General features: G+C 52.6%; 3 protein-coding genes across 3 annotated transcripts; 2 read left to right on the top strand and 1 right to left on the bottom strand.

Moving 5' to 3' along the window:
• Positions 1-735: 735 nt before the first annotated feature.
• On the top strand, positions 736-3,958 carry HER10_EVM0013214 (calpain family cysteine protease; the record flags this gene model as incomplete). The annotated part of the gene is made up of 2 exons (XM_035482578.1): positions 736-1,220; positions 1,283-3,958. Exons 1-2 carry the CDS (start codon positions 876-878, stop codon positions 3,956-3,958), a joined length of 3,021 nt encoding a protein of 1,006 aa, XP_035325765.1. The 5' UTR covers positions 736-875.
• Positions 3,959-5,465: 1,507 nt separating this feature from the next.
• HER10_EVM0003741 (calcium/proton exchanger) lies at positions 5,466-7,305 on the top strand (the record flags this gene model as incomplete). Its single annotated transcript, XM_035473405.1, has 4 exons — positions 5,466-5,721; positions 5,800-6,248; positions 6,306-6,946; positions 7,263-7,305. The coding sequence occupies 4 exons, from the start codon at positions 5,466-5,468 to the stop codon at positions 7,303-7,305; spliced, it is 1,389 nt and encodes a 462-aa protein (XP_035325715.1).
• Positions 7,306-9,350: 2,045 nt separating this feature from the next.
• HER10_EVM0002313 (uncharacterized protein) lies at positions 9,351-10,819 on the bottom strand. Its single transcript, XM_035472030.1, has 3 exons — positions 10,288-10,819; positions 9,639-10,234; positions 9,351-9,583 (listed from the first exon to the last, which is right to left on the bottom strand). Exons 1-3 carry the CDS (start codon positions 10,710-10,712, stop codon positions 9,396-9,398), a joined length of 1,209 nt encoding a protein of 402 aa, XP_035325707.1. The 5' UTR covers positions 10,713-10,819; the 3' UTR covers positions 9,351-9,395.
• Between the last annotated feature and the right edge of the window lie 2,826 nt (positions 10,820-13,645).

Raw genomic sequence — 13,645 nt, 5'->3', positions numbered from 1 at the left:
TCCTACAACCTAGCATTTAGCTACTTTGCGTTTGCCGCGTCGGAAGCCAGGACCCGCATGTCTGAGCCAGACTGAAATTCTGCTGAGTGACCTTTTTCAGAATTACGTGCCTGCGAGTGAAATTTCGCGAGGTGATAATGCGAGGCAGTATCCATAATCTCATATGTATACTGTGATACGAACGCTATCACGACCACTTCAATACCGAGCTTATGCAGATCCTTGCACGCAGAGAATTCTGGGCATCTCGCGCGACGGGATCAGCTGGCCTGTTGCCTAACGTGTGTTGGCAGTGTGTAATTAGGTTGCCTGGTTGCCTTACACAATTAAGCCAATTATGGCAGCTGGACCGAGATATTCTAGAAGGGAAGGTAACGGTCTGTCGTATCTTTACCTCATGGCCAGCATCCCTCTCGCAGAGCCTTTACCGGGGCCCTTGAAGCCTCCCACCTCTCGGATGTCGACCCAGAGTACCCGTCTAACGCCTGCGGCTGCCTCGTTGTGCGGGTATGCACCAGTGCGAACCATCATCCTTCCCATTCAGCTGTCGAATCCACCCGAACAGGCTGTCACGCAACGCTGTAAGTCCAAACTTCACGGGCGTTGCAGCTAATTGAGTCAACCTTGTTTGATCCCTCTACCCCTCTTGTCCTCATTCTTAAACGTCCACTCGTCCACCCAGTCAGTCTTGCACAGTTTCGCATCTTATTCTTCAAGTTGTTCTAATCTCATTCTATTTCACCCAGACCAGTCATCTGCGCCGCGACGCTTTCTCGCTCTCATTGAATACGCATTTGCATTTCCCTCGTCGTCTCAAGCCGCTACCAACCTTCTCGTATCACTCAGTCTTCTTGCTTATCCTATCCCATCACGCGATGCACGGCTATAGCTCTTCAGAGGAGTCGGATGACCCTCGTCGCCCGCGTCCTGTGCCAGCATTGGCCAACGCCACCGACAAGAAGAAGACGAAAAAGAAGAAGACGCCTCCGCAGCCCTCTATCAACCATATTTGGAAGAAGTTCCAAGACAAAAAGTTCAACAAGGCTTTGGCTGTGCTACCATTCGACCCTGTTCTGCCGCCAGCAAGCTCAGAGAAGCCCAATGAGTTGCTTAGCGCCGGATACGAACGAGCTGTCGAGGAGTGCCGCCGGAAAGTGAAGAAGATTATCCAAGAATGTCGCAGAGTCAACATGCGATATCGGGACCCTGGTTGGGATCTGGTGAGTTACCTCCACCCCCAATGCTTGCTAATTCGAACTTGGGGAGCTAACAGGCCACTCAGGACTGGGATTTGAAGTGGGAAAAGGGTCACTGTCTCAACACTCTTGGCCATACCAAATGGCAACTTTCTAGAACCACTCTCTCCAACCCAAGCGCATCTGTCCCCAAGGCAGTAAAGCGAGTTCACGAGATTTTCGAGAAGCCAACCTTCTTGAAGAACGTCAATGGCGGAGATGTGAAGCAGGGGAGCCTCGGGGACTGCTGGTTGATGGCTACGCTGACTGCCCTTGCAAATGTCGAGGGCGGTATTCAGCGCATCTGCGTTGAGTACGACACTCGCATCGGCATCTACGGCTTCGTCTTCTACCGAGATGGCGAGTGGATCTACTCCATTATCGATGACAAGCTGTATCTGAAGTCTCCTTGCTGGGATTCGCCTAGTATGCAGCGGGACCTCCTCCAGCAGATCGACCGAGAGGACGTTGAGCGTGTCTACCGCAAGACCTACCAGACCGGATCCAAGGCCCTCTTCTTTGCTCAGTGCAAGGATCAGAACGAGACTTGGGTGCCGCTTATTGAGAAGGCTTATGCCAAGGCACACGGCGACTTCGCCTCGTTGGCTGGCGGCTGGATCGGCGAGGGGCTGGAAGATCTCTCGGGTGGTGTCACTACCGAGCTGCTTACATCGGATATTCTCGACCTCGAGGGCTTCTGGGAAAACGAACTTGCCAAAGTCAATGAGGAGTTCCTCTTCGGCTGCTCTACCGGCCTCCTAGATGGAGGCTATGGTGAGAGGAATGGCATCTCGGAAGGCCACGCATACGTTATCATGGAAGCTAGGACGCTCAAGTCCGGAGAGCGTCTGATCAAGCTCCGCAACCCTTGGGGCAAGATCCGCAAGGGCGTGTGGGAGGGTGCTTGGTCCGATGGCTCCAAGGAGTGGACCATGGAAGTTCAAGAGGAGCTTGGTCACCACTTTGGCAATGACTCTGTCTTCTGGATCAACTACGACGACTTCTTACGCAAATTTCAGCATATCGATAGAACCAGGCTGTTCCGTGACCCCGCTTGGAGGTGCGCTCAACGTTGGATCGGCGTCGAGGTGCCCTGGAAATCCCAATTCAACGAGAAGTTCCAGGTCAAGTTGTCCAAGGATGGGCCGCTAGTCCTAGTTCTGACTCAACTCGACACGAGATACTTCAAGGGACTTCAGGGACAGTACTCTTTCCGCATTCACTTCAGGATACATGAGCGAGACCGCCCTGGTGCCGAGGACTATATCGTGCGCTCCCACGGCAACTATCTCATGGACCGATCCGTCTCTATCGAGTTACCCGACATGCCAGCCGGAGAGTACAGCATCTTCATGAGTGTCACTGGTGAGAGGGACACTAACATCTCCTCTGTCGAAGATGTGGTCAAGCGTGAGTGCAAGAAGCGCGTTGAGAACGACAAGTTGGCGCAAATTGGTGCCGCATACGACTTGGCTCATAGCAAAGGCACTGCGCATCTCGAAGAGGTCGCTAGGCTGCGAAAGATCAAGGAGCAGCAGAGAGCCTCCGAGTCTCGCCAGAAGGAGCGCCGCAAGCTCTGGGAAAGACGCCACACCAACCGCGAAGTCACCAAGCAGCAGACCAAGAAGAACAATGAGAAGCGCGACCGCAAGCTCGCCAAGAAGGCGGAAGCAGCCAAGACGAAGGCTGACCTCGAGGCCGCTCAAAAAGCCGCTGCGGAAGCCAAGAAGGCCGAAGAAGCGAAATTTCTGGAAGATGCAGAGGCAAAGAAGAAAGATACAGAGAAGCCCAAGGATCAAGCCGTCCAGACGGAAGTCGCTAAGGAAGAGTCCAAAGACGTTGCTGCAGGTGGCTCCAAGTCAGATGGCACAAACGAGTCCAAGGAGGAATCCAAGGACGAAGGCAAGCTGGAGTCTAAGGAAGAGTCCAAGGATGAAGTCAAGGAAGAGTCCAAGGATGATGTCCAGGAAGAGTTCAAGAATGAAGTCAAGGAAGAGTCCAAGGATGACGTCCAGGAAGAGTTCAAGGATGAAGTCAAGGAAGAGTCCAAGGAAGAGTCCAAGGAAGAGTCCAAGGATGAAGTCAAGGAGGATGTCGCCGACGAAAAAGCTGCAGACAAGACTGCTCCCAAACCGCCAGCGCAGAAGTCTTACAACTCGGATGGCGATTCATCCGACTCGCCCATCGAAGATTGGGAAGAGCTGTATAGCGAGGATGACATGGTCAGAAAGCCGCGTCTGACTCCCGCTGGACCACCCAAAAGACGCGACGAGCGTTACGAATCTGAGGAGGAGGGTCTGCCTGATCCCTGGAACGCCATTTGCATTGTTGGGGTGCGCGTCTACTCCATGGACGAGGATCTCGAAGTCCGTGTCTGTATGGAAGGTGGCGAGCTTCTCGAGGATGGCATGGGCAAGAAAGGGGAGGCCGATATCGACAATGCCCAGGTGAACGCGGGTGGAGAGCGCGAAGAGCTGAAGCCTGACAGCCCAGAAGTCGCGAAGCCTGATGTCGATTCATCCGCGATTGAAGAGACAGAAGAAGCGGCTGAAGAGCCCAAAAGCGACGAGGAGGAGAAGAATGAGGACTCAAAGTCGGAAAGGTCGGACAAGAATAGTGTCGACTCAACTGACTACGACAAGCTTCACTTCGGAACTTCAACACCAGATGTCGCCGCCGCCTCGGAAGCGACTCCAATTGAGTTACACAAGGAGTTATGCTAGGGACCATTATATAGGTGTAGATTAAGGATGTACAATGTAGACTTGCTCATGAATAATATTCATTTCGCTCTTGTGGTGTCGTTTTTGGACCAATCAGTGACCTAAGAGACATGAATGGCAAAGGAACCGTTGACGCAGCGAGCGACACCTACACGCCGTATCTTAATTTTCGCTGCACTTGAGGTCCGCATAGTTTTGGAGAGCAACGAGGGTGGCATGGACATTAAAAGGAGCCGTAGATCCAGACAACGCCCAGTGAACACGGGTGGAGAACGTGACAAACACGAAAGATTCGACATTGACAAACCGAAGTCGCCGTCAGTTCCGTTGTCGACTTGGTGGCCAAGGAGACGGAGGCGACTCAATTTTTCACTGGTGGATGGAGCCACGACGGCAGTGATGCCGTGGATGGGACGAAAAGGGACGAAAAGGGACGGACGCCATGTCGGAGAAGTTTGACAAGAACAGCATCGACTCTACAGACACGACAAGCTTCGCCCATCGGTGAAGTGAGGTTCGGAGAAGGCGTATCGACATCAGAAGCGAGGCAATGTAATGGGACACAGCTTCTGGTCATGCGAGGCTTGGACTTGGCGGTCGTGACAATGCAGATACTTGACCAAGACACCCTCCCTTTCATCGTACCATCTCGTCGTCTAGGATTAGGCGCCCTACGATTCGATCTGCGCGCTCCTGGCAAGAGGATTAAGTGCTAAGATTCAGCATTCCCTTGCACCGAAATTAGAGGTCTCGTCCACGCGTGGCGGTGTGGGTGTCCTGATCCGAGCGCAACTGTAGTCGAAGTCACTCGCAGAGGCAGGGACACGCAGCGATGGGTTTGGCTACCCTCCATTAGGCGGGCGGCCGCGCTGGCCAAGAACCCCCGCTCAACTTTGGTGGGCGATCGTGAGCTGGACCTCAAGCACGTCGGATCCACCGTGCCTTTGCAGGCACCCTTGTAGCGTGTAGTGTAGACACTCCACTTAGCTGCACCTCAAGTTCGTTCTCATCGGGGCACCCAGGCCGACCCTACGGCGTCGATATAGCAACACATAGGTGTATGACCGTGAAGTGAATACGCGCGAGCTGCTGCTCGAAGATGGCCCTCCCCGGCAAACAGTCGAGTGGCGACGCCCACGGGCCTCCCACCAAGACCATATTCTCACGTTCCATTCTGCTGCTGCCAGGACAGCTTGATACGCCCCCTGTTCTCCATATCATGGATGCAAACCTATCAATACATTTGGCGCGTCTCAAGACAGGCTTCCTCCTGCTCTGCCTCACCGCAGCCATGATGTGCTCGTCCAAACCTTTCCAGGGGTGGAAAGAACTCTTATGCCCAAGATCGCGACACATTAAATCTAGAGGCTCGCCCCATCGAAGCCATGCCCTGTCTCCGGCTAACATCACCCACTACCTAGCTACGTTTGACCTACGCCTTATTACAAAGCCCTCGGCTGCAAAGGGGAACGTTTTTTACTTGATCAACTGATTCTGGTCGATGACAATGACACTATCCATTGATCCAATCGTCCAAAATGACGGCGGACCGTCTGGAGAAGTAGAAACCCACTTCAACCTCATCGGACGTAGGAGCGGGGCTGAGAACTCGCCGCTGCTTGTATCATACAACAATCGCGATTCCAACGAGACGTCCAACACCCGCAACCACTCCATCTATGTCACGGCCAAATATCTATCTGGTATAGCCGTCAAGTGCTTGTGTCAAACCTGGCACGTCACGAAGGTGTCGCTCCGCAGCTGTGAGTGACCCATTTGCCCACGGTTTGGCGAGGCCTCCGACAATGCACTCTCAATCTCACAAGTCACTTGTGCTGCAGCTAAACTCAATCACTTTCTGCCTATGCTGCCCCTTTCTGGCGTCGCCAGATCACTCCATTGGGAGCCGACTACCGTATTCGCCATCAACTTCCTGGCCATCATTCCTCTTGCCGCAGTTCTCTCGTTCGCGACCGAGCAAGTATCGGTAAGGTGCGGTAAAGAGGTGGGCGCGTTACTCAACACTACGTTCGGGAACGCGGTCGAAGCTGTCATAGGTATCGTTGCTCTAAGGAAGGGCCATATCGACGTTGTCCAGATGGCCATGCTTGGGTCTATTCTCTCCGATTTGCTTTTGGTCACGGGGATGTGCTTCTTTCTCGGAGGCATCGTCAACATGCGCCACCAAATCACCGGCCAAGGTACCGAACAGACGTTTGCCACTGGAAGGGCGCAGACATTCTGCTCCCTCATCGCTCTTTCCTCGACGTCTCTTCTGATTCCTACAGCGGTAAGTGCTTCCCCGGTACTTTCGATGCTGCGCAATGTGACTAACACCGGCTGGCAGCTCTCTGCTGTGTTGGGGAACGACGACAGTTTCGAGAAGGAGCGCAGCATTCTAATCCTATCCCGCGGAACAGCTCTCATTCTCCTGTCTCTTTACGTCCTCTATTTGGTGTTCCAGCTGCGAACCCACCCTAGCTTGTTCGAACCCGAGACTGAGTCACCTGATACAGGGAACCCCGTACTAAGCCCTACGTCCGCCGTCGCCGTGCTGGGCGTTATCACCGCTCTAGTGGCATTTTGTGCCGACAACCTCGTGGAGAGCATCGGGCCAGTCGTGGAGGCCGCCGTTCTCAGTAAGGCCTTCATCGGGCTTATTGTGGTTCCCTTCGTCAGCAACGTAGCCAAACACGTCACGGCCGTTGTCATGGCCACTCAAGACAAGATGGACGTCGCCTTAGGCATTGTCATGGGGTCCAGCATCCAGATTGCGCTTGTCGTCACGCCTTTCTTAATCATCATCGCATGGGTCTTGGGTGAGCCGATGACTCTGCAATACGGACTCCTTCCAACCATCATCTTCCTGTTTTCTGTGTTAGTGGTCGCGTCTACTGTGAAGGACGGCAGGTCCAACTACTTAGAAGGCGCTATGCTACTCGGTCTGTACCTTCTCATCTCCATAGCCCTCTATGTTGGCCCTGCCACGTAGTTGCCTATGCCGGCATGTACCATCATCTGATTGCTGGCGGATCTCGCCTGGTAGAGTGGACAGGCTTATGGGCCAAGAGATAACCTCGCAAGCTTATCATGAGACTAGTAGGGACGAGGCGTGCCGTTCATGCTTGGGAAAAGTCGGCGGCTTGCGGTCAGAAAGAGTCTGTTGACGGCCCATGATGTGCCTGGTGCTTCAGTAGCTGGCTTTGCTAGTTAGTAGATTCGAATGGAAACCGACTCTTGACAGTCGTCGACACCCTCCACGACAGCGCCTTATCTCTGGACCTCTCTCGCTTCCAGTTAGGAGGTTGATTGACCACCGACGACTCGAAGACTCGAAAGGTCAGTGATTCAGTATTGACTGCGAACCTCACTTCATTTATGTCCCTTGTGGTCTGTCTGGCAAAGATGAAGTGGGCTATAAGCGTCTTGCATGGACTCAAGATGACGCCCTTACACCGTAGGTTCCCCGGTCCCCCAATGATAGAAATACTGTCCTAAGGCTACTTCCGAGTGTTCTTGAGCGCACCTAGGTCGACCTGTCCCCTGGATTCCCGACCACGCCGCCGTTCGCAACCTTCAACGGGTCCGTCGACGCTCAGAAGTTCTTTCTTGCCGACAATCCTATTATCGGTCTCGACGAGATAAGCAAGAAATCGTCAGCCGTCTTCAGGGTTGATCAAAGTTTTCTGTCACAAAGGCCGTACGTACCCCGAACATGGGGTGGCATGCCAACTACGTATAGTGTATACGCCATACTTCCCAAATGCAAGCCACACATGGAAAAGAAGTTGAAAACTACCTCACCGCCACAACGCCGTTCCAAAAGGTCGGGTAAATGGCCTACGTCACTCGTTCTTTCCATGGCTTCTGCAGTAAAAGCGCTGTATTTTCGGAAAGCTGCCCCTACGACCCTCTCGAGTTTGGGCCTCTAATGGAGATTCTGACGATTGCCCGGGCTGCTGGTGAGCTAAGGCAGCGCCAAAGAAGCCACTATCTGCTCGCCACACCATACCAGCCAGAGAGTCCCAGCCGTGGCAGGGGAAAGTTCATCATTAATTGTCTTGGCCAATCGATCGCTGATGTGAAGGGGCCAGCTACCTCGTCCCAACTAAGTGACTGACGGCTTGCTCGCCTCATAGTCTAGGCCAGGAATGCGAACGTCATGAGCTTTAGGCCCCGCTATCAGTGATGATGCTCCGTTTGCAGCCAACGGTCTTCATGAAGCCCCACCTAGTGGCTCGAAGCGGTCCGAAGAGATAGATATACTCGACGACAGCGATAATGGACTGAGCGGCAAGCGGGGGAGCTTACTCGGAAGGAAACAGGCTATCTGGTCTCGTGTGGCAGGGTCTGGCTGACCATCTCGTAAACACCTCGCCCAATCTCATGTGCTTAGCGTCCGTATTTACTTCAGTTTCACAACAGATTGCCCTCAGGTGTTGTTTCTCGGTATCAATGCCAAAATGCTGCGCGTTTCTCTTCTTACTCGAGCCTTTTGATCTAACTGCATCTGAGGCAACTGTGCCTCAAGTCGCACGACCTCGTACCGTAAGAGCCAAAGCAGTCCTCTGATACCGCAAGGGATCTCAGCTCAAATCCCCACAGAACCACTTTCTGCTTTTCAACCTTTTCCTTTTTCCCCTTGGCTTAGTTGCCGTACATACGAAATCGCCATTACGGGCGTTTCGCAGACATGTATGCCTCTATCATCGCTTGCTTGAGACAAAGAGTCGCCCATTCACCGATCTCACGCTAGCTACGTCTGCAATCGCAGAGCACTTCCTGACGCAAGGTCTTTTACCAGGCGGCTTGTCCGCCGTTCCCCAGCTTCACTGCAAGCACGCAAGTCCAATCTTAGTGGGGGTGGCGTAGCTGAGCCACATAGAGGGGGTGGCGTCGATTACTAGCCAATGAACGCTGACTTCTCGACGTCTAATGGCAACTTTATGTTTTTGACGTAATCCGTCCATTCGAAACGGTGGTGAAGACTCCGCCACACTATTACTGGGGAACGGCGGGCAAGCCGCCTGTTGGATAGGCCTCCCGTTAGGAAAGACGCGACGGCCGCAGGCGTGGCTGGTGCAAGGTCGGTCGCGTGTGCGGTTTTGGAACGCCGGTAATCATTATTCTGTATGCTTGGCCATTGCAGCCAAGAAAAAAGAAAGAAGTAAAAGTCTGTTCCACCAGGATTTGGAACCAGACCTTGTGCCTAGCTGAAGGAGTTCTGTGACTCTCTAGATTTGAGGTCTTGCTATCTTGATGATTAAGGAGATTGTATTATAGAAAGGCGTAAATGATAGAAGACCATGCGGGACGGTAGAGCAAACCGATATCCAAAAGCAATCAGCCATAAGACCAGTCGCGAAGACAGACAAGTGACCCAGATAAGATAGTGTATACACAGACAGTCAAGTAAAAGCCTCTATGTAAGGCTAGATCATCTATTTCCTTCCACGCAAACTTCCTCGTTTGGGACGCTTGGTTGGGCTCGCTTGGTTGGGCTCGCTTCGTCGTCGCTGTCTCCAAGGACTTCTATCTCTCCAGACCGCTTTGAGCTGGTATGTGGGGCTTCATGAAGGCCGTTGACGGCGAACGGATCATCGTCATCAATGGTGGTGTTTGTAGCTTGTGATTGTAGCGGTGTCAGCCTAGCCTAGGAGACGTTCAAGCCGCTACTTACTCGACTTAGATGGGGTGGCAGGCCCCTTTGCGTCTGCAGTCATTTGGGCCAGGGGGTCAAAGATGAACCTCCCCCTGCCGCGGCTGGGGGTCTCTGGCTTGGATGGCGTGGCGAGTAGATCGCGGGTTCCTGGCTGCTGCCTTGTCTCACCAGCAGTCCAGTCAATCTTCAGGATCTCGATGAGTGGGACAAACTCGAGAGGGTTGTAGGGACAACCTTCAGCGAAGATAACGCTCTTGTCGCAGAACCCATGGAAGTAGCCAGTAACATATGCCTTTTTCCCATGTTTTCGAAATGGTGTTGTGTCCGCACGATAGTCCTCGCACTTCTTCTTCATATGTGGTTTGCATTTTGGAAGCATGGCGTATACGTAGTTGGCGTACCACCCGGTCTTCGGGGTATGAGCAGCCTCCGTGACAGTAAACTTCGACCAAACTCTGAAGATGGCTGAGGAGTTCCTGGTTATGTCGTCGAGGCCGATGGAGGGATTGTCGGCAAGGGGGAACTTCTGGGTGTCGACAAACCCGTTGAAAGTCACGAACGGCGGAGTAATTGGAAACCGAGAAGGTAGGTCGACGCAGGTGCGGTCAGAAATACTAAGAAGTAGCTTTAGGACAGGTGTTCCAGCACTGGGGACCTGGAAACTTACGGGGTAAGGGCGTCATCTTGAATCCATGCCAGGCGCTTATAGCCTACTTCGTCTTCGCCAGACAGACCGCAGGGAACATAGCTGAAGTGGGGTTCGCAGATGACGCTGAACCACTGATCGTCCCACTCGTCGGTAGTCAATGAGCCTCTTGAGTGGAAGCGAGAGAGGTCTAGAGACAAGGCGCCTTCGTGCAGGTTGTCAAGGACACCGGGGAACGTGTCGGCCAACCAATCTGGGGTGTGAACCGGAATCTGTAGTTGGGCAGTCCAATTCTGATAACGGAAGACTTGAGAGTCTCTGTTCAGCATTTCAACGGCTACCACCTTACCGATGGCAATCATCGTGAGGGGGACGCTCCATTGCGATGGCGGGCTTAGCTCGTGCTTTGGCCAGTAGGTTACCAAGTCGGATTTCTCTGTACTCATGATTGCAGGAGGAGATAGGTTACTAGGAACTCTTTGAGGAACTCAAGATCAATAAGTGAGGGACGTATACAGACAAAGGGAAAGCCAGCGAACCTGATTACTAGAAAAGTCCCCCTTTTGAAAGGACATTTGTTTGTCAACTGGGTGGCGGGGGACGACCATAACTCGGGGTAGATTTTCGGTTCCGCGACGTAGACAGGGGATAAATGCAAGAGGCTAGGTCTGGCGCTTACTTGCAGTCGATGAGCTGAGGTCGACGGTGGGTTATCTGCTTCAGTAATGTAGTATTTTTTCCAGAAAGTGGGAACGACAGGGGGAACACAAGCCCACCTATTGGTAGATAACAAAGCATTATTTCTTATCTGGTTTGAACTTGGTGACGACTGCAGCTTGTAATACCATAATACTAAGACATTCTTAATTGGAATGATAATGAATTCGGAGTTTATGGGAGGGCCATACGATAAGAGAATGGTTCTTGTCCTTGGCGAGACTGCATGGGTTAGACAACAACGGGAGATTGCTGTGTCTGATGAGAAGAGGGGGACCTTACTATCGTGTAGCCTTATTTTATGTGCTTCGGTAGAGAATTGAAAGGGAAAGTATTATCGTTTTGAGAAGTTCCCTACTTGTCTGATACCCAACCATGACAATGCTGCCAACACCGGCGTCCTCGTCTAACAATGGGCTTCGTCGGATTCAACCAAAACCATCGTTAACAGAGAGACCCGCTAGGGACAGGTTAGGACTGTCTCCTAATCAAACGCAAGCATCATCAACACCAAGAGTGTTGTCAGCACAGAGAACTCTAGACAACAGATCTAGTAACCTTTCCAATCACATTCGTATGATAGTACCAACTCAACAGGGGTCTGTCAATAATGCTCCACGTTCAATTCCAATTCAACCCCAACCACCGTCAACACCAAGAGTATCGTTAACACAAAGATCCTCCACGGGAGGGTTCAATACTCCCCCTAGCCAGATTAGCCTCACACCACGGAGGGGCCGCGGAGGAGATAGAGCGACACGTAACGGCGGCCTAGCTTGGGAGCAAAGCAATCGCCCAAACCTTCTTCCCTGGAACCCCAAACCAATGCTGAGTTCAGGCGTGACTATTGCACCAGACGCAGAACGACACAGAGAAGGTCGAGAGGAGTCTCATACAGGACTTCTGGGCAGTCCAAAACCCGCTCGTCCGGTTCCCGGCAAGCAACCCAACCCCGTCCAGGAACGCCACCTACCGATTCGACCCTCCATACCAAGACCAACCCAGCAAGACAGTCACCCACAGCCAGTAAGTCCAGCCGAGGCGTACAAAGCGAGACAGAAGGAGGTCGAGCAGGCAGTAAACAACAAAGATCGTCGCTATATAGAGAAGAAGTTAGACTCTATCAAGCGTACATGGTGTTTCCCAGTGTCCCGGTCGACAATCCTCCACAAGACGAAGGCGTTTCACGAAAGCATGCATGATGACACTACACTCGAGATCGATTATTGCCGATTATGCTGCCAACAACAGCCTCCTGCGTCGCTAGTCGATTACACATGGGCCGAATTTGAGCAACTATACCTGAGGGTTGAAGAACAAATCTCTGAGTTAGACAGAGAGCATCTTTTATGTGCTCTGTGTTTCCCAAGAGAGCCAGAGGCAACATTCCCGATCTGCACCCAGTGCAGAAGTTCTTTGCGGCAGGCCAAACTGCCGTACGCCTGTCAGGTGAATAACCTGTCGTTGGGGTGTATCCATCGGTACCCTAACGCTTTAAAAGACCTTTCGCCATTAGAGGAGCGTCTTATCGGAATTTATACCCCTTGTGGCTGGATTACAAAGCTTACTATCGACGTTGAGAAGGCAACGAGTGGACGGTATCGAAAACACAAGAGGGGCCACATCACGGTATTTCCAAACGATGTTCAAGGAGTGGCAGCCAATGTTTTACCCCACCCACTCGTCGAGGAGCGGGAGCGACTGCACGTCTGTTTTGTGGGTCCTCGTACACCAGTGCCCTCCGACCTTAGCTTCATGTTGTCGGTAAACCCGCAGAAGCTTAAGTGTGCTCTCGTGTGGCTTCAGGCGAATAATCCATTATACCGGGACATCGCCATCAGTGAAGACAACCTGAGGACCTGGGGGGAATGGTCCCCTGGAACTGAAGTGCCACAGGCTCTCGTCGAGAGGATGGTTTCGTACGAGTTGCGTGCCGAGGACGAGATCCGTACTGGCCACTATGTCCCTCCGGCTGAGCGAGGCCGTCCCGACGAGCCACTGCGCAACGCTCACGATGTCATCGCAAGTCTAGAAGACAGAAACACAGATGCCGCACGCCTTGAAGCTGAAAGCAACGCCAGACTAGGGGGAATCCATACCGGCAGACACAATCTAGACGAAATGGACCCTCGTCGTATAGAGGAGGAGCTTTCGGAATTGACTTCAACTGGGCTGATGGCTACCGAGATAACCGGAGAGCACAGCCCACAGGAACGGCTTCGGATTCTTCGCAACGCAACTACGCAAGGCACCCGACGATGGCGAGGTCGCAAGCCGAAGGATGCCAACGAAGAAACCAACCTCAGCTACAAGGACGCAGAACCCTATATAGTGAGTCGCAGGGGTGAAGAGTTTGCCGACTCAAACGATCCCGACTTCTTCCCTAAGACTTTTCCTTGTCTGTTTCCCTGGGGCCGAGGTGGCCGTAGAATATTGGGTGAGGATGATAATGTTGATGACGAACCGGATTTGAACGAGCAGCATGTACGCAGCAATTACAAGCCAAGCGGGTTTTATCTCCGCACTTGGGCACGCCTTTGTCTGCAAAGGCATGGTAGGGAACATGTCTACTTATGTAAGATGCATATAGTAACGCTTTGCTAGGGGCTCACTTTGCTACTCACCCAAGCTTCCCGTTTTTGGTATTCAACATGCTCGTCAG

This window comes from Colletotrichum scovillei (genome assembly GCF_011075155.1).
Source record: "Colletotrichum scovillei strain TJNH1 chromosome Unknown Contig00015, whole genome shotgun sequence".
NCBI classification, from domain to species: domain Eukaryota; kingdom Fungi; phylum Ascomycota; class Sordariomycetes; order Glomerellales; family Glomerellaceae; genus Colletotrichum; species Colletotrichum scovillei.
The sequence above is the reverse complement of the archived record's forward strand: the minus strand, read 5'-3'. Positions and strand labels throughout refer to the sequence as shown.